This window comes from Cydia splendana, chromosome 14, assembly GCF_910591565.1.
Source record: "Cydia splendana chromosome 14, ilCydSple1.2, whole genome shotgun sequence".
Classification (NCBI taxonomy): domain Eukaryota; kingdom Metazoa; phylum Arthropoda; class Insecta; order Lepidoptera; family Tortricidae; genus Cydia; species Cydia splendana.
In genome coordinates this window covers 10,408,630-10,434,643 of record NC_085973.1, presented here as the reverse complement: position 1 = coordinate 10,434,643, position 26,014 = coordinate 10,408,630, and the positions used below count along the sequence as shown (strand labels likewise).

The following is a 26,014-nucleotide window of genomic DNA, read 5'->3' as shown; positions in this document are numbered from 1 at the left end:
TACAATTTTCATTAATAAAAAGTGTATGTGACAAGAAAAGTGTTTGATTTGAATGTTGTAAACTTGTAAAGGGTAGCCAAGGAAAAATCATGTGTGAGACGTAAATATTTAAGTGGGAAGGATAAGGTAACGTAATTCAACAGAAAGGTATAATAAAAGTAAGCGACAGAAGCGCAGAATGCAAGTAACTGATGTAGTTCTTATAATCCAAGCTAAATTTGCAAATAATCATTTATGTTGTTTCGTAGAAAAGAGACAGTAATACACCTTGCAATAAGATGCGAAAGTGACCTTAAAGCACCTTGCAATAAGATACGAAAAGTGACCTTAATGCACCTTGCAATAAAGTTTTTTCTTCCGACCTTAGCGTAAGTTGCATAACTGCATTTTTCGATACGACATAAGTATTTGGCAACAAAATCATTTTATTGTTATGCATGTATATAGAAATGTAATAGTTACAGTGATGTTGCCAAACTATATATATAATTGCGGATTCAGCTGTGACGGATTTATCCCGCTTAAAAAACTGTTGATTGTTGTGTAGCAGTTCTTTATATTTTAACCGCTTTCTTTTATCTTACATAACAACGCGTCGTCCAGTCAACAATAGTTATTTGTTTTACAAGGGGCCAAAGTTGTTGTTTAACCGCTCGTGCTATTGATACCCGAGCAAGCGAAAGATTCCAAAATTGAAGCGTAGCGAGTGGTTCGAAAAATGGAATCTTGAGCGTTGCGAGGGTTTCAAAGCACGAGGGTTAAACAAAATTTGCCCCAGAGTGAAACAAAATTTTTCACCACACCAACTCGAAGCAAATATTATATGTAAAATATCACACAAAATCAAATCCAAATGAATGTTATTAAATATTTATCATCCAAAATAATCATTTAAAAGTCAATTCTACCAGCAAACATAAGAAAACAACTCAAAATTTGTATTTGATTACTTTGCCTCACATGTGAATAAAATGCAACTTTGCTATCAGTTTTTGAAGTGTAAAGTAAGCCTTTCCGAGCTGGTGTGGTGAAAAGTAAATTTAACGCTCGTAAAGTAGGTACGAGTAAATATTGGATGGCAACAATGAAGTGTAAAAAGAGGATTGTGGAGACGCCTACAAGCTTAATAACTTTATTAATTAATTAGATATTATTAACAAATAATGAACTCTAACACCATAGTATTAAAGTCGTTTTTACCTGTGTTGTTGGGGTCGACAACGGCCAAGATGCGTTGGAAGTCGAGCTCTCCTTGCCTGTCCTTGCCGATGCTGTAGCCGACCGACACTAAGCACGACTTGAGTTCCTCGGGGGCGAGGCGGCCTGGAACAAATCAATGTAGACTTTATTTATTTGTGCATACGGTTCAGTTTTAAAGTGCCACTTCTACCGCCTCGGTTTGGCCACGTTCGCAGGTGGAATTTCAGATGACGATCCTCAATAAGGATCAAAACATGTTGAGCGATTCTCAACCTAAACGTTACGTAAGTAGTGGCCAGTTTTATAAAGTCTACTTTCGCTGACACTATAGGGACAGGGCGCGTTGGAGGGTCTGCCACATAGACTAGGAATCCTCTAGACCGAGTTTAGAGCAATTATTTCATGCAAACGATGATGCCAAAAATGCGGGGGTGCGCGGGATGAGGTGAGCGAAATCCCGTGCCGTGATTGGTCCGTTCAAAGACACGGACGTCACACAAAGACACTTTCGACTCGAACATGGAGTAAAATTACCGTATGCGTGGCAGAGGGGGTAGCGCGACTATGCTAAGTCTGGAGGATGTTTTGTCTGTGGTCTGCCATCTTGTGGCCTGAATCGGAAACATATGTGCACATGTACATTGCCAAAGCAAGTGCTATCTACCGTTATCGTCGGTACGTTTCCTTGTGCATAGTAGGTTCTGCCATCTTGTGGGCTATATCGGAAGCATAAACGACACATTTACGCCTTGCGCCAAAAATCTGACGGCTCCTATGCTGCCCCCTATAGTTCATGCACGGGGCCTATTGTGAGGCTACTTTTGAAGACAATTCTGAGTCCTATACACAACAAGAGAAAGTCTATTTTCTCACTGGTGCGGTTATTGTCGACGTGGTTAAAGGAGGCGCGGAACTCGGTGAGCTGTTCTTGCGTGATGCCCTTGGAGTCGCGCGTGAGGATCTGGTTGTCGACCTCGTTGATGGTGCGGTTGCTCAAACGATATTGAGTCCTATCCTAAAGACGTAAGGTCTATTTTCTCACCAGTGCGGTTCTTGTCGAAGTGGTTCAAGGAGGCGCGGAACTCGGTGAGCTGTTCTTGCGTGATGCCCTTGGAGTCGCGGGTGAGGATCTGGTTCTCGACCTCTTTGATGGTGCGGTTGCTCAAACGATATTGAGTCCTATCCTAAAGACGTAAGGTCTATTTTCTCACCAGTGCGGTTCTTGTCGAAGTGGTTGAAGGAGGCGCGGAACTCAATGAGCTGTTCTTGCGTGATACCCTTGGAGTCGCGGGTGAGGATCTGGTTCTCGACCTCTTTGATGTTGCGGTTGCTCAAACGATATTGAGTCCTATCCTAAAGACGTAAGGTCTATTTTCTCACCAGTGCGGTTCTTGTCGAAGTGGTTGAAGGAAGCACGGAACTCGGTGAGCTGTTCTTGCGTGATGCCCTTGGAGTCGCGGGTGAGGATCTGGTTCTCGACCTCTTTGATGGTGCGGTTGCTCAAACGATATTGAGTCCTATCCTAAAGACGTAAGGTCTATTTTCTCACCAGTGCGGTTCTTGTCGAAGTGGTTGAAGGAGGCGCGGAACTCAATGAGCTGTTCTTGCGTGATACCCTTGGAGTCGCGGGTGAGGATCTGGTTCTCGACCTCTTTGATGTTGCGGTTGCTCAAACGATATTGAGTCCTATCCTAAAGACGTAAGGTCTATTTTCTCACCAGTGCGGTTCTTGTCGAAGTGGTTGAAGGAAGCACGGAACTCGGTGAGCTGTTCTTGCGTGATGCCCTTGGAGTCGCGGGTGAGGATCTGGTTCTCGACCTCTTTGATGGTGCGGTTGCTCAAACGATATTGAGTCCTATCCTAAAGACGTAAGGTCTATTTTCTCACCAGAGCGGTTCTTGTCGAAGTGGTTGAAGGAGGCGCGGAACTCGGTGAGCTGTTCTTGCGTGATGCCCTTGGAGTCGCGGGTGAGGATCTGGTTCTCGACCTCTTTGATGGTGCGGTTGCTCAAACGATATTGAGACCTATCCTAAAGACGTAAGGTCTATTTTCTCACCAGTGCGGTTCTTGTCGAAGTTGTTGAAGGAAGCACGGAACTCGGTGAGCTGTTCTTGCGTGATGCCCTTGGAGTCGCGCGTGAGGATCTGGTTCTCGACCTCGTTGATGGTGCGGTTGATGAAACCATATTGAGTCCTATCCTAAAGACGTAAGGTCTATTTTCTCACCAGTGCGGTTCTTGTCGAAGTGGTTGAAGGAAGCACGGAACTCGGTGAGCTGTTCTTGCGTGATGCCCTTGGAGTCGCGCGTGAGGATCTGGTTCTCGACCTCGTTGATGGTGCGGTTGATTGACGTGAGCAGCTGCTCCCAGCCCACGCGGAGGGTCTCCATCGTGTATTGTGAGTACCTGCACATGGTGTTATTGGTTATAAAAGTGAGGAGATGATACTTTGTCGCTGTTGACTATTAGATTTTTCGCTGCACCTTATCTCATTGCAATACAGTTTAATAAGTTTAAAAGGTTAGTTAATTGTGACAATAATACCTATATACCCCGGATAGTACCTACATGATGGTTAAGAATAATTTGTTTGTCTTAGGGCAGGGTTCCACCAGTGTACGGCACAAGCATATTCAGTACAGTACATAAATGCTTGTGCCGCACACTAGCTGGCCTTTAGTGTTAACATGAATTCCTCTAGGTACCCTACACCTAGTAGGTAGGCTTGGTAGGTAGACTGCTCTTGAGGGGGTGATTGCACAAAACATCCCAATGGCTCGAGGTGTATCCGCAAGGGCCACCGAAATAATAAGATATGATAAGGGTACCTGTTCTCGAAGATCATGCCCTCCTGCACCGCTTGGTGGATGCGTTCGAGCTCCTCGATGTGCGGCTTGTACGCGTACACGCCGGCTTCGTACTCCTTCAGTCGTCGGAGCTGGTCTTCTAGCGAGCCCTGCCAAATAAATCAATAATCATAAACATTAAACAACAAATGATCCCCAAAGGAGATTGGGAATTATCTAACTGTAAGTAAGTAATGACATAGGACACGTTAACTTTTGGTGCATCTTGGATTCCTGTAAAAAAGAGTAAGCTTCAAAAACGATCAAGTTGCCTTTTGCGAACTACGCAGCGTGGATTTTGGCTCTGAAATCGGACATCATACAAATAATACTACACTACTACGTCTACTACTAATAATACTCAACAAAAATATGAAATTGGTGATGTCCGATTTTAGAGGAAAAATCCATAGGGTTGCAGTGTCTTCTAACAGTTGCATCACCCATGGTAAGTTTTTCAGTCCAAAAGGCATTTGTTAAATTTGATACTGACCACTTGACCATCCGGTGATAATTAAGTTTTCAAAAATAAATGTGGGGCTACGGAAATGTGTGTGTGTATACCACTGGTACTTATATAACTTTTATTCAGGTGCCCTCAGCTCACAACTGCTCCGACCAGTAATTAAGGCACAGTCTAGCGAGCGACAAAGACAATAAAAGTTAGTGAGTGGGTGGTCGTGACTTTCAGCTGTCAGGCAGTGGTTTTGCCAGAAAGTGAGAATTCTTTAGGATGTGTTACCTGCAGGCCCATGCCGGTGGCGGTGACGGCGTCCATCTGGCGCTCGATCCAGGGTCCGACGGCGTTGGCCTTCTCCGCGAACTGCCGGCGGAGGGTCTCGTTGTTCTGTAGGTGGTGTGTTACCGCAGGCCCATGCCGATGGCGGTGACGGCGTCCATCTGGCGCTCGATCCAGGGTCCGACGGCGTTGGCCTTCTCGCTGAACTGCCGGCGGAGGGTCTCGTTGTTCTGTAGGTGGTGTGTTACCTGCAGGCCCATGCCGATGGCGGTGACGGCGTCCATCTGGCGCTCGATCCAGGGTCCGACGGCGTTGGCCTTCTCGGCGAACTGCCGGCGGAGGGTCTCGTTATTCTGTAGGTGGTGTGTTACCTGCAGGCCCATGCCGATGGCGGTGACGGCGTCCATCTGGCGCTCGATCCAGGGTCCGACGGCGTTGGCCTTCTCGGCGAACTGCCGGCGGAGCGTCTCGTTGTTCTGCTGCTTGCGCAGCTCGGCCGCCAGCGTGCCGTCCCGCTGCGGCACCAGCTGCCGCACGTCCGACCACTTGCGGTTCAGCTCCTGCAAACATTACATAACGTTCAAACCCGTTCTGAAGAACATATCATATGTCACGAACGATTAATGCGAGTTCCGAGCCTTGGCTGGCACGTCATTCAAACGCACATTCATTATTCTCTAGATTATTAGTTTTACTTTCAAATTTATTTAGAAATAAAAAAAAGGATTAACTATTGTATGTTACTTTAACATCTGTAAACACAGTTCAAGAAGTCTAACACTTGTTTATTTATACTCCTTTTATGCAGTTCCGGTACTTGATCTGGCGAACGAAAGGGATTCTTTCGTGTCATATTGTATTAACTGCGCTTTGTAAATAATTCTCCGAGCCGGATCTAGCTCCAGAACTGTAAGGTGACATAAAATGGTGACTTACGTGTGCAGTGAGGGTGGTGTAGGGGTTCTCGAGACCGCCGGGGATCTGGTGCTGCTTGACGATGGACTCCACTTGGTGCACCAGGTTCACTATCGCCTGGAACACGCATATTTTTTCAAAACACCTTTATAACTGCATCACACCACATACCTATATAACACACCGTTATAACTCAAGGAGAAAGAAGTTCTTCCGCGACTCAAGATAAACAAAAAAATATAATTAAGATACGACATTAATATCACTCACGCAGATATTGTTTGCGTATTTGATCTATATTTAAGGGTGGTATTCCATCTGTCCAATTTCTTTGTCCAATGTGTATTGCATCTCTTATTTTGTTTAATGAGAGAGTGAGACGCAATGACATTGGACAAAAAAATTGGATAGGTGGAATACCACCCTAAGGTAAGAACAAGTTTCTTATTTTTTTTTATGAGAGAGCAAATAAAATTAATAAGCAATTCAAATCGAATCGGCTCTGCTATAAAACTTTCCATTTCTTATTGTATAATTTCATGTATTTCTTGTTACAGGTAAATTATAAAGTGAAACGTAGCTAACTCTTTGTCTATGAATGAAATAAATTATCTGAGTGCCTAGCGAAAATTATAGTCGTATATCGACAAACGCCAAACACAAGGAAAAAAATTATTGCGATAACAGATGGTACGAAATGTCACGTGACTATTTACATTAAGCTTCTATTGGCGTTTTCTATCAGCGATTATCACCTTGGACTAGACTACTATAGTTATACAGTGCCTCCATGTACTGTGACAGGCATGTGTGAGTCCATGATGTCTTAGAAGTCGTAAGGGATCGGATAGGCTGGTACTCTGCGATCCGGAATCATGTGCTCCACTAGGAGGTCACAACCCTCAGCACTGAGGAGAACGAAGCAAGGAGGAGGAGTTATACAGTAACAGTGATAAGCTTGATCTATACCTGGTACTCCTTGTCGGCCTCGCCGAGCGTGGCCTTGAAGCGCGCGTGCGCGTCCATGAGGCCGGAGATTTCCTCGATGGTGTGCACGATGAACATGTCCACCAGGTCCTCGCGCGTGCCGTCCAGCCTGGAAACATGTCCGATTTATTGTAAGCAACTTGAAAAACATATCTTTAAGGTTAGTTTTGAAAGTTAGGAGGTATTCAGTGCGCACGCGTCAAGATTTTTGCTTCATCTACGCACATAGATCTTTCGAATGCTAGAAATGGGGCTTATATAGTGACGCTACTTGCACCGTTCACTAACTAAATTGTTTTTCACCTTTGTGCGCTTTGCTGTGTAATATATCGACCTGGATAATCGTTAATTTCAATTATACACTGTACGGGGCTTCCTCCCCTATAGTTCATCTGAGATAAGACATATTTAATTACACAAACGGGTTAAATACGTGTACAAAACTGGAGAGTTTAAAGTGTATAAAGACAGTAAGGGTCACTTGCACCATCCCTTTAACCTGGGACTGAGCGGTTAAACCTTTAACCCAGTGTCAAATTGTACCGGTAACAATGGTAACTCCAGGGTTAACCGGTTATCCCCGGGTTAGTGGAATGGTGCAAGGGGGCCTAAGGATGATAGCATGTGAAACTCACCAGTTGTTGAAGGGCGCAGCACGCTTGGCGAACTCGAGGTGCAGCAGGTCGATCTGCTCCAGCACGCGCTCGGCGTCGTCCAGCGCCTGGCGCCGGCGCTGCGTGAGCGCGCCCAGCCGGTCCCACTGCGCGCAGATGCGCTGGCAGCGCGCGTTCACCGCGCCCACCTCGTGGTACTCCAGGGTGCTGCAAGTAAACAATATTGTTTTCACCTCAGCAGCTCGAACAAGGGTACTTTGCTACTTAAAAACAGTGAGCAAAATGCGATTTTGCTCACTGAGTCGTTTTGTCTCACTCAGTGAGCAAAATCGCATTTTGCTCACTGATTGTGTCTCACTCAGTGAGCAAAATGCGATTTTGCTCACTGAGTGAGACAAAATGACATTCAAGTGACCTTTATAGTCATTTCAACATGCGGGATCTAATACAAGTTCGATATACTTGGGTTCTATTATCTCTGTCCCTCTAGGTATGTTCTCACTGCTTAGGGTGAAAAATTTTGTGTACTACACGAGATCAAAGTTATTTACATCTCGTGCGCTTTTGAATCCCTTACTACGCTCAAGATTCTAATTCTAAATTATAGAATCTTTCGCTTGCACGGGACTCAAAATAAGCACTCGAAGAAATATCAAACTTTGATCTCTTGTTGTACAAATAACTATAGACAGTGCGAAGAGGAGGAGTTTTTACGCGAAAGGGAGTTAATTTCTAGCCGGGTCCACACGTCAAAACTTGCCAAGACAAACGAGAGACAAACGCAATTTAGATTTTTCAAAATAAAGATTTAAAATACAATGGAATAGTAGTAGGCCTTTATAGTCTCTTTTCTTGAGTTTTTCGAGTTATCTATAAATGAAGGATCGCTATAATACAATTATTAGCTTGGAGGTCGATCAAAATCACTGACAAAAACGGCAATGTAAAAGACCTGTACTTAACCTTTTGAACGCCACAGACGGCAATTGACGTCAACGCAAAATCATGACAACGATGCCAAAGACGGCATTTGGGGTCGATCGTTTTTTGATGAAAATCTACTGAAAAACACCCCACTTTTAAGTTGGCATTATTTATTAATCACAAAACTAAATTTTACCCCCGTGGCGTCAGTGGCACGGTAAATGGATGCGCCGTTTGGCATTCAAAAAGTTGACATAAGTACTAATTTGCGCCCTAACACGATAAGCATAAGGTTTTTATTTATTCGAGTTCCCGGTTTTTGGTAAACGCAGTTGCTAGAGGTGACACATAAATATAAACCTTAAATTAATAACACAATAAGGTTGTTATTTACTTGAGTTCCTGCGCAATGGCGGCGATCTGCTCGACGCGGTCTTGGTGCGCGGCGAGGTCGGACTCGAAGGCCTCGTGCTTCTTCTTGAGAGCCTTGATGTCCTGAAGCTTGCACTGCCTGAAGTCCTGGGACTGCAGCATCTCCTCCTTGCCTAGAACAGAGGTCGTACTATGAAGGTAGCTTTAAAAAATGAAACATAAATGGATGTTACCCATCAAGGTAGATAATGATTAAAATTGAGATAAACAGAAAAACAAATCGTTACAGTTTTAATTTCTACAAAACCAATACCTATATTTGTAACAATATTTCCATTTTTCGTCTATAAATATACTACTACCTACCTTCCCCACTGCAGACTCGATAACATCCTTTATATATTATTTACTTTTCTACGATATCTATTTGTTAGTGAAGGGTGAAGGTAATAAGTACCTGACACATCATATTGTAATCGTAAAATAATGTTTACACATTTGCCAACTTGTAGGTATTCAGTGTATTCTTTTCTAAAATATTTTACCCTGATAGTTGAAACTAAAGGTACATACATAAGCTACATTAGGTATTATATTTAAAAGAAATTAAGTTTAGAAAATTCACCGATTCATGACTGATATTATATGATCCAATTACTCAACTTTCATTATAACTAAAAAGCTTCCTAAGTATAAGAAAATGTTTACAGGCGACCGTTTCATGATCTATTTACTAATTGAACGTGTGACCTAGTTGGCCGCCGCTCTGAGATGGTTAAACTAGAATGCGAACAATAATACGGCTGGTTACAACATCAACAGAGGCAATGGAAACAATTTTATTGTCATGTCTTTGTATTTTGACAGCTTGTTTTAATTTCAGTAGATATTTCGCTGGCCCAATATTACAGGGTTCTATGTTTCACTTTTATCGAACTGATGAATGATGAAGTCGAATTTCAACTATTTTGAAAATGTAACATAGAACCCTGTAATATTGGGCCAGCGATTTGTGAAAACGAGTTAAAGGACTTGTGTATAAGGAAAAAGATATGGATCAGCCTGGATTATATTAATTATTATATTTATTATTCCAAGAGATTTTATAGATAATATGTTTAAAATAAAGGCTCAGTTCGTACTGAGCTGATGCAAAATGTTAAAGGCTGTTCTATACTCGTGTAGAGAATAGTTTTTAACATTTTGGCATTTACATTTTTTAATGCGCCCAGTTTTTTTATTGTGACTATACTGTAAGGCTTTGTGAACCCTATCTTTCGCCCTCCAGAAGCTTCACGACTTCCCAGGGATCTAGATCGACCGATTACAAAAAACACTGGACCAACGGACTAGTGGCTATCGATATGGTATACCTAATGCTTTCCTTTGACTTTATTGAAATGCTGAAATATATATTGTGTGTGGGTTATTAAAATCCTTGACTCAAACCTTGGTTGTGTCCTAATGTGCAAAAAATGCCTCAAAAATATGTGCAAGATCCTAAAGAAAAAGTTAAAATATTACGGGCGTAGTGGGTAGTGACCCTGCCTATGAAGCCGATGCTCCCGGTTTCGAATCCCGGTAAAGGCATTTATTTGTGTGATGACACAGATATTTGTTCTTGAGTCATGGTTGTTTTCTATATTTAAGTATTTATATATTTATTATACATATATATCGTTGTCTATTTATCTAAGTACCCACAACACAAGCCTTCATGAGCTTACCGTGGGGCTTAGTCAATTCGTGTAAAAATGTCTTATAATATTTATTTATTGTTATTACCTCTGGTCCAGTCCTCGTGGATGTCGGCTTTGTGCTTGAACTTCTGCGCCAGGTACTCGAGACGCTCGAGCCGCATCATCTCGCTCAGCAGCCACTCCTCGAACGCCTTCTCGGCGATCTCCAGGCCCTTCCACGCTCCGGCGATGTCCTGTTAGTTCCATTTATATTAGGATTTTTTTATAGAAGGGCTCATCTCCCCTTCCTTTCCTTTTTAATTGAATAAAATACGGATCTGAACCAACTCAGTTAGTTTGAGGCCGTCTAAGGTCATTCTGCATCTACTTTTCAGCGTCAAACGGTGGGGGGCACACACACGTTAAATGATTAGAAATTGATGTTTATGGTGACACTTCCAAGCTCTGTCGAGCAGTGCAGATTTAGCTTAGACGGATTCTAGTATTCTAAACTGAGTGTACAGGTACAATTGACCAATTTGATCGGGTGTCATGCAAATCGGCTCGTCTCTTATACCCCGGCCACACACTCGACGAGTGGCATGGGAAGTTGGGAAGTAGGCAGAAACGTAGTGTGACCGCGCTATACGTCATGCCTCTCAACTTCCGAGCAATATCGCGGCACCGCGATGAGCATAGTATGGCCGAGGTATTACAATTTAACGATGAATATAGAGTAAGTACTCACGGAAACCATCTTGCCCTCAGTGGGCATGTAGGCGGGGCGGTTGCTGAGGCGCAGCTTGGTCTGCAGCGTGTTGAAGTTGGTCTCGAGCTTGGCCTTGTACAGGATAGTATGACAGATATAGAGTAAGTACTCACGGAAACCATCTTGCCCTCAGTGGGCATGTAGGCGGGGCGGTTGCTGAGGCGCAGCTTGGTCTGCAGCGTGTTGAAGTTGGTCTCGAGCTTGGCCTTGTACAGGATAGTATGACAGATATAGAGTAAGTACTCACGGAAACCATCTTGCCCTCAGTGGGCATGTAGGCGGGGCGGTTGCTGAGGCGCAGCTTGGTCTGCAGCGTGTTGAAGTTGGTCTCGAGCTTGGCCTTGTACAGGATAGTATGACAGATATAGAGTAAGTACTCACGGAAACCATCTTGCCCTCAGTGGGCATGTAGGCGGGGCGGTTGCTGAGGCGCAGCTTGGTCTGCAGCGTGTTGAAGTTGGTCTCGAGCTTGGCCTTGTACAGGATAGTATGACAGATATAGAGTAAGTACTCACGGAAACCATCTTGCCCTCAGTGGGCATGTAGGCGGGGCGGTTGCTGAGGCGCAGCTTGGTCTGCAGCGTGTTGAAGTTGGTCTCGAGCTTGGCCTTGTACAGGATAGTATGACAGATATAGAGTAAGTACTCACGAAAACCATCTTGCCCTCAGTGGGCATGTAGGCGGGGCGGTTGCTGAGGCGCAGCTTGGTCTGCAGCGTGTTGAAGTTGGTCTCGAGCTTGGCCTTGTACAGGATAGTATGACAGATATAGAGTAAGTACTCACGGAAACCATCTTGCCCTCAGTGGGCATGTAGGCGGGGCGGTTGCTGAGGCGCAGCTTGGTCTGCAGCGTGTTGAAGTTGGTCTCGAGCTTGGCCTTGTACAGGATAGTATGACAGATATAGAGTAAGTACTCACGGAAACCATCTTGCCCTCAGTGGGCATGTAGGCGGGGCGGTTGCTGAGGCGCAGCTTGGTCTGCAGCGTGTTGAAGTTGGTCTCGAGCTTGGCCTTGTACAGGATAGTATGACAGATATAGAGTAAGTACTCACGGAAACCATCTTGCCCTCAGTGGGCATGTAGGCGGGGCGGTTGCTGAGGCGCAGCTTGGTCTGCAGCGTGTTGAAGTTGGTCTCGAGCTTGGCCTTGTACAGGATAGTATGACAGATATAGAGTAAGTACTCACGGAAACCATCTTGCCCTCAGTGGGCATGTAGGCGGGGCGGTTGCTGAGGCGCAGCTTGGTCTGCAGCGTGTTGAAGTTGGTCTCGAGCTTGGCCTTGTACAGGATAGTATGACAGATATAGAGTAAGTACTCACGGAAACCATCTTGCCCTCAGTGGGCATGTAGGCGGGGCGGTTGCTGAGGCGCAGCTTGGTCTGCAGCGTGTTGAAGTTGGTCTCGAGCTTGGCCTTGTACAGGATAGTATGACAGATATAGAGTAAGTACTCACGGAAACCATCTTGCCCTCAGTGGGCATGTAGGCGGGGCGGTTGCTGAGGCGCAGCTTGGTCTGCAGCGTGTTGAAGTTGGTCTCGAGCTTGGCCTTGTACAGGATAGTATGACAGATATAGAGTAAGTACTCACGGAAACCATCTTGCCCTCAGTGGGCATGTAGGCGGGGCGGTTGCTGAGGCGCAGCTTGGTCTGCAGCGTGTTGAAGTTGGTCTCGAGCTTGGCCTTGTACAGGATAGTATGACAGATATAGAGTAAGTACTCACGGAAACCATCTTGCCCTCAGTGGGCATGTAGGCGGGGCGGTTGCTGAGGCGCAGCTTGGTCTGCAGCGTGTTGAAGTTGGTCTCGAGCTTGGCCTTGTACAGGATAGTATGACAGATATAGAGTAAGTACTCACGGAAACCATCTTGCCCTCAGTGGGCATGTAGGCGGGGCGGTTGCTGAGGCGCAGCTTGGTCTGCAGCGTGTTGAAGTTGGTCTCGAGCTTGGCCTTCTGCTCGACGCGCGGCGGCTTGTGCTTACGTCTGCAAACGGAAAATATACGTTCGAAACTAGACTGTATTTGTAAAGCGGTAAAAGACTAATTTAGCAGTACAGACACTTAGTGTTAAGCTAAAAAATATAATGTGAAACATGATGTTAAAGAATTAAGCTGGATGGCATGCAAACGGCAGTAGACACTGATAATGCAGGGCTAAATCACGAAAAAATACTACATGTGTCAAGGTGCAAATTGTGCTGCACAATAATTGAACAGTAATTTCCTGTTCAATATATAAAATTGTAGATTTTTGAGCCTTACGTAATTCTATATTAAGTTCAAATTTCGTCAAATTTGTGTCTCGAGTTGTCAACTTCTTCCTGCCGTGTACCGATTTCCCCCTTATTCATAAACGCGATACAAACCTCGATTAACTAATAATCGTTTGTCCTTATCTGTCATTTTCACTTATGTATTTACAAAAGAAAGGGATAAAAAAATAATTTAACTAAATCAGGCCCGTAAAGTCTTATGATTAAGGGGATTTATCCTTTGAACGCCATCCCTATCGTGCGCGGCGCGTCATCGTAAGGGGCTGTCCATAAATTACGTCATCGATTTTTGACGATTTTTGACCCCCCCCCCCCCCTATCATCATCCAAAAATCATGCTTCAAATGACCCCATTTCCTCCTACTTCATGCTACCGTCATCCGATGTCCAGACCCCCCCCCCCTAATTTGAAATGACGTAATTTATGAATAGCCCCTAAAGGGGCCCACTGATTAACTGTCCGCCGGACGGAATCGGCCTGTCAGTTAGAACAAAAAGTTGACAGTTCCGAACAACTGACAGGCAAATACCATCCGGCGGACTGTTAATCAGTGGGTCCCTTAACTTGTCGGAATGCACGAAGGTTGATATTCGCGCGTCAGTTGATATCTTACTATTACTACTATCTTTTCTTCTACTGCGTCAAATAATAGAAAAGCAGAGAGTATGATTGCAGCTTACCTGTAAGTACGGTAGTCCTCCAGTTTCTTCTGGCAGCCGGCGAGAGAGTTGTCCGTCTGGCGGCTGTTCAGCCACGGCATGGTGCGACGGATCCAATCCAGAAGCTGAGGATTTTAAATATAATATGATATTATGTGTGTAACTAAAAAACATTAACAAAGTAGCCCAATGAACTGGGGCCTTACCATGATGTCCTTATTGCGATTATGTTTAGGACCTAAACTGAATTGCTAAGGGACGGAGTTATGCGACTTATATAATATAGCTTGGTCTTTTAGCAATTCAGTTTAGGTCCTAAACATAATCGCAATAAGGACATCATGGTAAGGCCCCTGGTATAAACCAGGGTGGATACAAGAAGCATACAGGGTAAAGGCCTGTGCACACCGGATGCGTGTGCGTAGCGTAGACGTGCACGTGCACGTTGTAGTATACAGATCCTTGTGGGAGACGGCACACCGCTTGCGAGACGTGTGCGTGTGGGGATACAAGAAGCATACAGGGTAAAGGCCTGTGCACACCGGATGCGTGTGCGTAGCGTAGACGTGCACGTGCACGTTGTAGTATACAGATCCTTGTGGGAGACGGCACACCGCTTGCGAGACGTGTGCGTGTGGGGCTCCAATATTTAAGCGCACGTCACGCACACGCAGCCGGTGTGCACAGGCCTTAATTAGATAGTTTCAATACGTTTGCGTATTCTTGATCGGGTTTGATCATCCAACACTGCCAAAAGCTAGGAGACTCTTTCTACGTTATGTTCTTTAATTTTTGTATCATTCGTTATTTTATAAGTTCTTTCGCAATTCTTTTTTTATGATTCTATTTTAATTATTTTCTTAACAACAAGTACAAGTCTTTTTGGTATTAGACCCAAATGAGTCGATTTTTTAATTCTTAAAAAATAGTCAAGGGATACTTACATCACTGGCGAGACGTTCGTACTCTTCCATCAGGCGTTCGTTCTCCTGGTTGACTTTGAGAACCTTGCAGATGCGGTTCGCGGCCGTTTCAGCCTGCATTGAAAACAAATCATTAATATCTAATCATATTAGTATGCGGTATCTTATAACAATAAAGCTGTTAAGAGTAACAAAAAATAAAACACGAAAATATTGATGACTTGATGAGGGTTATAAATTATAAAAAAAAAAAACAATTTTTATAAATTCGTGATCTGCGAGTCTTTGAAATATTCATTAAAAGAAAATTCGTCCGTCACTAAAGAAAACAGCACTTATGTAGGTATGGAGACAGATATATAAAAAATATAAAATTGATCAAACATTAGGTCACAAGGACGTTTTTTCACTTTTAGCAAAATTGGACCACGATTTTTCGGTCTTAGGAAGTAGACATGACTCACTTGCAGGTATGATCACGAATTTCCAGTTTTATAAGGAATCAATAACAAATGAATGAGACAAACCTTCTGCGCGCCAGAGAAGCAATGGTAGTAGGAGGATACGTAGGTCATGACCGCGCGCTCGTCCGGCATGGCGGTGTTCTGCAGATCTGGCGAGCGGCACCAGCGCGACAAGGGTTAGTTTCGTGCGTGGCGAATGTCATTAGCACTTTAACTGCTTTGAAATAATGGCTGGAATGGAATGCCTTGGCTGGATGTGCCATTGTGGAATTTGAAGCGCAAACGTTTTTAATGAAGCATTTAGCGGACTTTTTTGTATATGTAGAATTTTCGGCTGTAGATTTGAGAAATTATGAATTTGTTGATTAAATGAAACTTTCGATACTACTGTATCTGCTTTACGATTCTTCCAATCGAGTGCCTACAGATATTTACGGGGCTAACCATAAATACTAAAGCAACATATTTAAACTCTGTGCGGAAAGAGAAGAATCGTGATTTGTATGGGATCCAACACATTCTACGACTCTTCTCTTTCCGCACAGACTCTAACTGACCAATACCATTTTTATAAGTAGCAAAGGAGTTCACAAAATCGACAAGTTCGTAAATTTCATAACCATATAAATCTGAACAGGCATAGGCATATTTAAAGCAGTTAAAGTATGCCAATGCTCATGTTTCAACAAGCCGCGTCTATTCAGCCGTGAGTCGAAACAAAAGCATTAGCAAAGTTATTAACAAAGCTCAGTCATTATTACACATAACACGATATTCAACATCAATCGCTAGTTCATTGTTGGAACAGGGTAAACAAAGGATTGTTTTTTTAATTTGCTTTAGATAAGGAAAGTCGTGTCAACTACGAGTAGTAAACCCTTCCTGTTAAGTCATTACTAGATAACTGCTGTTCTAGTTTCCGTACAGTTTAGATTTACAATGTTTGTTGATACTGACCTTCCTTTGTGTATATATTAACGGTCCTAGCTTCAAAATATTGGAATTGGAATAGAAAAATTCATTATGCGCTATAGATTTCTTATTCCACATTCATTATCGAAGTCATTTATATCAAATTAATTTTGTAGTTCATCTAAAAAGGGACCATAGAGCGATCGGAACTTAGATACCTAGTTCATTATTATCCAATACAAACGCACAGCCTGTCGCTCTAGGGTCACTTGACAAGTCGTAAAAACTATATAGGTATGTATTATCTTTTATTACACATTGTTATCGAATTAAGTAGCCTTAGGACATCTCTAAACCGCAAACGGTCCCTAAAAGACGGTAATGAGTCACAGTTTAGAGAAACCTTGTTCACTTTCCTAAATCGGCTGCTAACTGTTCCAAACGAAGAGCGGGTGATTCATGCTATAAGTGACACACAAAGGCGTTAAGGGCTCAAACGTACCCTTACCACAAGTTTACCGCGGCCGTATTCACAAACTTAATAGCAGTGCATCTCCTTGCACTGAGTGAGCTAGCGAATACGGCCGTAGTCATCTCATGGTAAGGTTGCTGGGGAAGGTTCGGCCATGTATACCTGCTGCGCGCCTTGGAAGGCGTGGTAGTAACATGACACATAGGTCATTATGGCGCGCTCGTCCGGCTTTGGTGTGTTAATAAGGTCTGTAATACCCAATTTAAGTTAATTGTCTGTCGAATTGAATGTGCCTGCAATGGCCTTTTTGCCTAAAGGATTGTATTATACAAACAGCTTAAGACGGCTTAACTTTTTTTTGAGTTCTAACAAAAATAACCACGTATAATCAATGTAGTTCAAAATCGGGACACGGGACCGACTTATTGCACTACAGTTTAAAATCATTGCGAGTAGAACTGACTTCCTAAAAAAATCTCTGATAAGATAATGAATTATGGCCGATTAAAAAGGTATTCTTTTTGGTATTAGATAGAGATTAGCTATTATGGTAAAAGAAGGAGGGCCTATAGGTATAAGTGCAGAAATTTAAATGTTTCCTTATCAGGAAAACCAAATTAGCACGTCAACTTTAAAAGGCCTTAAGTTAAAATGAAAGAAACTGCGTCGCGCGAGACCTAGACAGAGATGGCGTTGATATATTTATGCCTTTCGATTGTACCGGCCAATTATTGCCTTTGATATCGTCGTCTAGTACCCACAACACAAGCCTATTAAGCTGTACTGTGGGACTAAGTCGATCTGTGTAAAATTATCCTATAATATTTATATTTATAATCAGTGGGACAGAACAGGTTAATAACTTTTAACTCACCATCAGGGTCCAACATGCGCGGGATGTCGAGGTACTTCTCAGCGACATCGAACGCCGTGTTGAGGTTCTCGAGAGGGTTATCCTTGGACAGCTTGCTGTAGTCGATCAGGTCGGGCCTGTGCCTGTGGATGAGCGCGCAGAACGCCAGGCCGTCCTTGAAGGACAGGTGGAAGTTCTGCACGTTCACGTTCTTGTACGGGGCTGTCTTGCGTTGGCACCATAGGAGGAGACCTTCCTGTAAGTCGGAAATGGGTTTGCTGTTGAGTACTAGTGATATAATATAAAAGGGTCATTAAAGAGGAAATTAATTGAATCTATAAAGCCGGCTGTTACCGTAACAACAAAGTCTAAGAGGGCATTTTCACTTAACGCGTTCGTTGCGTTTTCCATTTCCGAAAACTTTTGGCTGTGGCGGCGAACAATTATTTCATGTCACGACAGGCGTGCCATACGCCATAGAGTATGATGGCACGCCTGTCGTGTCATACGCCACACGTTAAAAACATTGATGACACGCCTGTCGTGCCATCCGCACCGAAACGGTTAACTGTGTGCCATTAACGGCCGCGCGGTTAGCAATCGTCACAAAACTGACGGCCAATGTCACATCCCATACATTTTGTCAGGAATGTGACGGACCTTAGACGTTACTGAAACACGACTTAAGACGCGCTTTAAAGTATTAGGTACAAGTTAAAATTATATTGCCCAAGAATACCTACTAAAGCCTCGAAGCCTAGTTAAATGAAGCCGAATTATTATAACCCTGTTTTATGAAAGAGTACAGTGAAAAATATTAAGTGTTGACTGAGCCAGAACACCATAGAAAAAATGGCAACGGTAGCCAGGACACACCTTTTAGGCTTTGGTTTTATAGGTATGTACAGTGATTTCATCACTATGGTATGTCATCTGTCGGTTTATCAGAAGTCAGGTTGCAAAATACTTTAAAACATGTACTTAATAATACTAGCGGAAATAGCTTTCTTATTAGAAAATACAAAGATGCAGCTGCTTTAAATTATAGATGGGATCAATATTAAAGGTCATGACCCTCGTTCCGGGTCATTCCTGATGCAGAGGCTATCTATCGCGATTCAGCGCGGAAATGCGGCGAGCGTGATGGGCACCTTTGCGTCTGGAAGGGCCCGAGACGAGTTGTTTGACTAAGTTGTGGCTTTGTTGAGTTTACCTTTAATTTAGTTACTTAATTTTAATGTATTTTCAATGTAATGTTTGTAAGTATATTGTTACGGAATCTTTATTATGTTTGTATTCAAATAAAAAAATAATATTAAAATAAATAGTAATGGTAATCAATGACGTACCTTGGCGGTCATTTCTTCGACTGAGATGTCCTGTATGGCGAATCGCAGGATAATGGTCCAGATCATACCCAGCGTCATCTTCAAGTTGCCATCGACGATTTCTTCGGCGCCGATTGACACCAACTTTACGCCTGAAATGTTAAAAGGGGATATTTCAAAAAACAACGCAGGTATTTCGAGTCTTAAAATAACTCATAAGTTCATAATAAAAAAAACGTTTGTAATAAATTATCATTCAATCATAATAATTGTAGCATGATCTTTACGTTTAATCACCTAGGGACTAAATGCAGGTATTGGATTAAGACCACCTGCAGTTATCTCGAAATAATTGCATTATACAAGGTGAAACATCACATCGAGAGAGACGGAAAATGTTATCTTAATTAAAATTTGAGTTACAGGAGCAAATTGTAATTATTTTTATTTCAATTAATTCTGTTTACTTTCCTGTTAACCCATTAAAATCGAACATTGCAGCGGTGTCTCATTACAGCTAAAGGTACGAAGCATCAATTGAAGCATTTTTCTTGGAATATACTTAAGTTGTCGTTATATTTGTTTCGTAAAATAGTGTTTAAATTAGTCACTTACAGTAAAATTATTCAAAACTTTATAATTTTACATTTTTGATGATTAAATGACTTTACCCCCTGTAAAAAAAAAAGTAAAATTATGTACCTACGTGAGGTCAAACAGGGTTCATATGTAATGGATTTTTTAACGTAAATTAAAAGAAATACTGATATTTCCGGAGGTATGTATTTAGCACGGAACACGATGTACTTACTTATCTATTTATCCCTATAGTTCGTTTTTTTTAGCATTAGAAAGAACTTGAAAGAAGGTAAGCGATCTTGACATGTCTTTTAATTGAAAAACGCTTTTTAAAAATCATCAGTAACTATTACTTAGTAAAGCAGAAGAATATAAATGATCGTGTTAGATTCATGATTGTTACATATTTGCCGTGAATTAATTTTAAAACGTGTTTTCCAATTAAAAGACACATCAAGATTGTTTACCTTTTTTCTAATGCTAAAAAAACGAACTATAGATTGGTTTTGAGCTTGCACGCCAGCAAGAATTAGCTTTAATCACTCTACTTGCTAGCGGTAGCTGCCATCGCCTCCTTTTTTGCAGGACTAAATACGAACCAGATTAGTGGGTTTACCCATCCAAATACCGATATATCCGCACCGCAGGTCCAACGCCAAAGACGGATTAATTGGCCACAGACCACAGAGCAACATAGACCGACGTGCATATGCATAAAGTTCAATTTCAGTTTTGACACTTCGGTGACGTGGCGTCCGTGTGACAGATTTTGTGTTAGACACGGCGTCGAAAAGGTTAAGAGTGTTGTTGTACTTGTTGTTAAGGTGCGTCCAAATTGCGGTGAGTGGAGCTGGAACGCGTACATTAGCGCGGCGTATTTGGGCAAGGTAACACATTTAGAGTCAGACCAAGAAAAGACTGCAACGATTTTGATAGCATACGCAGTGCAAGTGTTATTTTGAACGTCAAACTTCTATGAAATTATGACGTATAAATAACACTTGCACTGCGTGTGCTATCAAATTCGTTGCAGACTTTTCTTGGTCTAACTCTAGTAGGAAAGGAAATTCCTAGTACCTTTGGAAGCGATGAAGTCCAACGCCTTATTGACATTGGCGATCTTGTGGAACCTCATCTTGCCGCGGTCCGGCTTGGGCAGGGTCTCGCCCGAGATGACCTCGAGCAGCAGCATGAGCTTCAAGCCGTTGCGGAAGTCGTCCTCGATGTTCTCGATGCCGGTGCCGGCTTTGCGGAGGTGGCTGTTGCACCATGCTGTGAAGGTCTGGAAGAAAAAAAGGTTTTGTCAGCCTCTCGTGTTTTTGCATTATTTTAGTACGATTTTCTGCTCTATACTGCACGATTACCTACGATTTTTGACCCCCACACACATTATGAAAGCTTAAAATGCTTGTTAGAGTTAGACCAAGAAAAGTTTGCAGCGACTTTGATAGTCCATGCAGTGCAAGTGTTATTTATACGTCATAATTTCATAGAAGACTTTTCTTGGTCTAACTCTAATAAGATTTTAAATATGAAAAGAAAATATATCCGGCCAGACTTTTCAAGATTCATACGTCAGTAGGTAATGTCAGTAATAGTATCGCAGACGCACGTTGACTTATCTGAGGTGAGTTTGAGTATTTATAATTTTTAGACATGAGAAGCATACTTTGCGTTTCCCTAGAGATCCCTCTCAAGCTAAGTAGGTACAGGGTGAGGCAACTAAAAGTGATGGCAGCGGGCGCTGTGTCATCAATTTGAACTTTTGTGGGTCACTGACGCAGTCGTGCTCATAGGAGTCATAGGTAAATCTTACTGTAGGTACAAGAATTTTTAAAACAAATAATGATGTTACTTTCTAAAGTGTAATAAATCGACAAACTTAATTTGTTTTGATAAAATTTAATAAATTGATATCGGACAGAGATTTTCATTTGAGTTACCGACTTTAAAGAATAGAAAGTTGACTTTAACTATCCGAGAAATATGATTCATCAGGGAGGGGTGCTTTAGGGGATTCCCAAAAAGCATGCTCAGCCGCATTGCCTTCATTGCTGTGAAAAAAGCGGGACAACTACAAAAACACAGCTGACACCAATAACAAACACAAAAAAAATTACAACGAGCCAAACAATGAATGGAAGCACATTTATTTGTTTACACCGCCGTTATCGCGAGGTGCCCCGAGGAATGCAATCTCGGCAGCTCATCACGCTCTTATCAGATGTTATCACCGTTATCTCGGCCAACGTGAGCTATAATCCGTTCTAATCACCCGTAATGTCATAATTCCGCGTGCATGTTTCTTTTATGTAGCCTCAGATGAGAAAGAAAGGAAAGTTAATACGTATTTTGATAAATATTAAATTTTAGATACCTACAAGCTTTAATGGTACTACTCGTTCATAAAAACGATTTGAACGAGACCAAACTGACTGACGCGTTAGTTTACTTGGTTTATTACAGAATTAGTATTGCCACCTTCCATCTTTATCATCGGACCACCTTGATGATGATGATGATATGCTTTGAGAATCGATCTAAACAAACAAGCAAACTACAAAAATGCTAATTTATATACAAACTGTGAGTGTGTAATGATCGCTATAACAATAAATGATCTACATATTTTCATTCGATATAACAACGTATGGTATAATTTTGAAAGATTATCACTAAGGTAATATAATCAACAATGTGTATACCAACAAGAGGAATAATTTTATATGGTATAGTTAAGGGTAGATATAAAATAAATTTAATATAACGAATACCCAAGATAAGTTATAAATGACATAATTACTAGCTGTAAGTATATTATACCATATTAAATACATTAAATATTTCTTCCCTAAAATTGAATCACCCAACATTTGTAAATGCCTGAAAAATTTAGGTTTTAACATAGCAAGTATAACTTTGTGACATATCGACGAAGCCCCGCGAAGCGATATTTTCTGCTCTGTGAGACATAAGGTAATAACTAACGAACCTAACCTAACCCAACCTAAAATTGCGGTTGTACATGCTCTTCTTTGTTATGCGAGCCCCCCAAGCCGCCTTCTTCTTTAGACATGGGATACCTGTGTCTATTTTTTTTAACCTATACCATACTTGATACGACTATCTATAAAAATATATCTATATCATAATAGCTAATGAATGTCATACCGAACCTTTTATTAAAAAGTATGTGCGTTATACTACCTTGGCATTAGATTGAAAGAAATATTATATCAAATACCTGTTATACTGTATGAGAGATATATCTGATAAAAATATGTCATTCGTATGTATATGTCTTATAAATTATATCCCTTGATCGTTATATGGACCAATAATATATCCATAGTTGTTATATACAGTGAAACGCACCCTGTAAAAATATTATTAACAGTAGGTAAAAAAACTATAAGTTTCTCATCCCCGCATACTTATTTTTATGCACAGGTTTTAACCTAATACTTACATAGTTTATTGACTGTACCGACGTATCTAATTTCAGTTCCCAAATTATTATTATTACACGGCTGGCATGCAGTTAAAACAACTAAAATGGTCGTCAAAGGCTATTAAAATTTAATTGTAAATTCATTTTTGATTACGTCAATTAATTGTGAGTTAATTGATGTCATCTTGCTGCTCGTTCTTACATTATTCAGGGAATTGTATAAATTTGGTCATATTAATTAAATAGTTATGATATTAGGGGTCATTATATTTGGACTTGTCCGTTTTGTCGTTGTTGCTAAGTGAAAAGTATAGTTGCTGTGTCTATGTTAGTATAATTAGAATACACAAAAAAAATACCTACGTCTAAAAATCTTGAGAAAACATGAACAACAAATGTTGTGGAGATATGAAATGATACAAAAATAAATTGTTTAGAGTCTTGGGAAGGTCATAACAATATGACATAATATATGTGTAAAAGAATATAAATGCAGGGATTAACTGAATGGAATTCGAGGATCAGTTAGGTGTTTTTAATAATATCGTCGCAATATCCTGTTATTTATAATTAACCACGATATTGAGGAAAATCTTTTTAGCGCTCGTTTCATCGTCGAATCATACCGTAGGTAAATATACCTACTAATATTAATGTATTAAGTACCTACCTAAATTACCGATGTTAAAACTATAAATACAATAAAATAAAATGTTACAAACAAAGACAAGTACCTATCTACCTACCTATATTTTACGTTCATGTTTTTAATCGGAATTCATACACCAGAACCAATTATTTACACTCGGAATTATTCCTAAGACTTTTAAGGAAAGGGCTTTAGAAAACAAATGAAGTACATACAAGGGGCGTTAATCAATACTGCAGGGTTGAAATTCTTAACGCTTACATCTAGCACAAGACCACTTTAAAAGAGATCTCTGAATGCGCCTATTTATTCTATCTTAAAGTCGCCCTTACGTTGGTTCGGATGTACACGATAAGGGTTGTTAATAACAACACAGTTGCACCAGGTAGGGGCGAGGGTCCGACCCCTGTCTTTCCTAATTTCGCGTGCCATTCAAAAAGACCCGAGCGCACCGCATCGTTGAGGACATACGACTGTTTCTACATGCGAAATTTGATTGCGATTATTAGCGCACGAATACTTCGTTGTCTCTACATCGGCCAGACTAATACGTATTAAAAGTACCAAAGTATAAGTAGGTATGTAGCTTAGATTAAATACAGATAAATTACGATATCACATTATGCCATCTGTGGATTTTACACGTAAGAAATTTTTCTCGATTATCTATACCCGATACAATTAAATAACATTTGTGTTTTATAGAAAGTCCTACAAAATTTAACTTAGGTTACAATTGTACCTACCTATTAGTTCTTGCAAAAACATTTTTCCAGATCTACTTCTAAGATGATTATCGCGTGTTCATAAAAAATGCTGTGAATTGAATTGATCTCGAAAGGATTCCATCGACGATTGCAGTAATTCAGTCATCATTTGACATCAGTCAGCATTTAACTTCTTCAAAAGAAGTTATGCTAATGATGTCATTACTAGGTACAGTAATACAATGTTTGCAATCAAGTAAGCCTGTCCTATTAGGAAATTACTAACTATGTATAGTATATACTTATAGGCAGTTAAGACCTTTTTCTCAAAAATGGACGGCAAAGTCAACTTTGCCGTTTAAAAAATAGGTTGCGAAGCGCGTAGTTTATGGTCAGTCAAAAATTAAAAAGTTAAAAACATTGCAGTCTCGATTTTGGGACTGCAATGTTGCATACAAATTCCATTATTTGTCGAGTTCCAAACTTTTTAAAAGTTGAAATGGCCATATCAAATGAAGGCACAGGCCCATTAAACAGCCAAACAGATGATTAGTACCGCGACTATTTAGCTGTCTCAAATAGGTTGGCGTATTTTCGGCAGAAAAATACACTTCTATTTTTTTATTAAAAAAATAAAAAGGCGGCAAAGCTAATTTTTTCAATTGTTTCTACTTTTTTCTGTGAAAATATATACGTAAGAAAGTTGCTTTTGTAAAATATTTCTATGATATTTATATTTCTTGCACCATTTTTGAGAAAAGCACTATATATGACTCGGCTGGAAGGCTACTTGCTGGCTTCGGATTCAATTAAACGGACTCCCAAGGTCGTCCGTTTAAAACGAATCCTCAGCCTGCAAGTAGCTACTTCCGAGCCTCGACAATAATGTACTATTATGTACCTTTCAGTAATTGCAAAATGGCCGGCTACTGTACGTACGTAAAGTCGTAAACGCGATTTGTTCCGGAGATGGTCCCAAGGCCGGTTCTGATCAATTGAATTCAGAGCATTCGACGGGTGTGCGTGATCGGGTCGCGTTGTGTTGACGACACAAAGGTGCTAACAATGATTGGTCAAGTGTGAAACTACGTGAAACGAGGGTTCTGTAGGAAAGAGTGGCATATTAAGTAACTTTGTCTGTTCGGTAGTGGATAGGTTAGGTAAGAATGGTTCAACCCTGTAGTCACTTTTCGTCAGTTTACAATAAAAAATAAGGAGTAATCCAAAAATTATTTCCTAGATATAAGAGAGACTACAGAAATACATGGGTAGATTGACGGGCTAATGGCGCAGGTAAATAAAGATCCAAAATTGACCAACTGGTCAAATTAACTATTTAACTAAATAGTTAATTTGTGCGGCGGAAACTCCATTGAATAAATATGACTTTCCTTTTCAGCGTGTACTGTTAATTGATGACGATTCCTAAAACGCCATCATCTAGGATACGAGTGCATAATTGTTTCCCGGTATGCCTTTAAAGTGCATTAGAACTGTAACGTCAACATAAATCAGGCTGTTGTCGATAATTAGCCGCCCACGGAACGGAATTGAGTCATGTTATATGTTGAACAAAGACAAATAACCAACACCTGGTTTGGAATACACATAGATTTCGCGGCTAATTGGCATTCAATACAAAAAGATACGATATTCAATAAGATACCTTCAGGGTTACTATAATGGAATGTTGAATCGTCCG

At 41.3% G+C, this 26,014-nt stretch overlaps 1 protein-coding gene across 1 annotated transcript in view; it reads right to left on the bottom strand.

Moving 5' to 3' along the window:
• The window catches only part of LOC134796795 (alpha-actinin, sarcomeric), a 52,750-nt gene that overhangs the window by 3,553 nt on the left and 23,183 nt on the right, over positions 1-26,014 (bottom strand). The window contains exons 2-17 of the mRNA XM_063769016.1: positions 20,583-20,787; positions 18,948-19,078; positions 17,620-17,854; positions 16,908-16,993; positions 14,919-15,011; positions 13,996-14,099; positions 12,899-13,025; positions 10,381-10,528; positions 8,618-8,768; positions 7,321-7,506; positions 6,668-6,794; positions 5,720-5,815; positions 5,155-5,343; positions 4,027-4,154; positions 3,426-3,604; positions 1,201-1,323 (exon numbers count right to left, since the gene is read on the bottom strand). Of these exons, the coding sequence (XP_063625086.1) occupies positions 1,201-1,323; positions 3,426-3,604; positions 4,027-4,154; positions 5,155-5,343; positions 5,720-5,815; positions 6,668-6,794; positions 7,321-7,506; positions 8,618-8,768; positions 10,381-10,528; positions 12,899-13,025; positions 13,996-14,099; positions 14,919-15,011; positions 16,908-16,993; positions 17,620-17,854; positions 18,948-19,078; positions 20,583-20,787 (2,308 nt within the window). The remainder of the gene's footprint in view (positions 1-1,200; positions 1,324-3,425; positions 3,605-4,026; positions 4,155-5,154; positions 5,344-5,719; positions 5,816-6,667; positions 6,795-7,320; positions 7,507-8,617; positions 8,769-10,380; positions 10,529-12,898; positions 13,026-13,995; positions 14,100-14,918; positions 15,012-16,907; positions 16,994-17,619; positions 17,855-18,947; positions 19,079-20,582; positions 20,788-26,014) is intronic.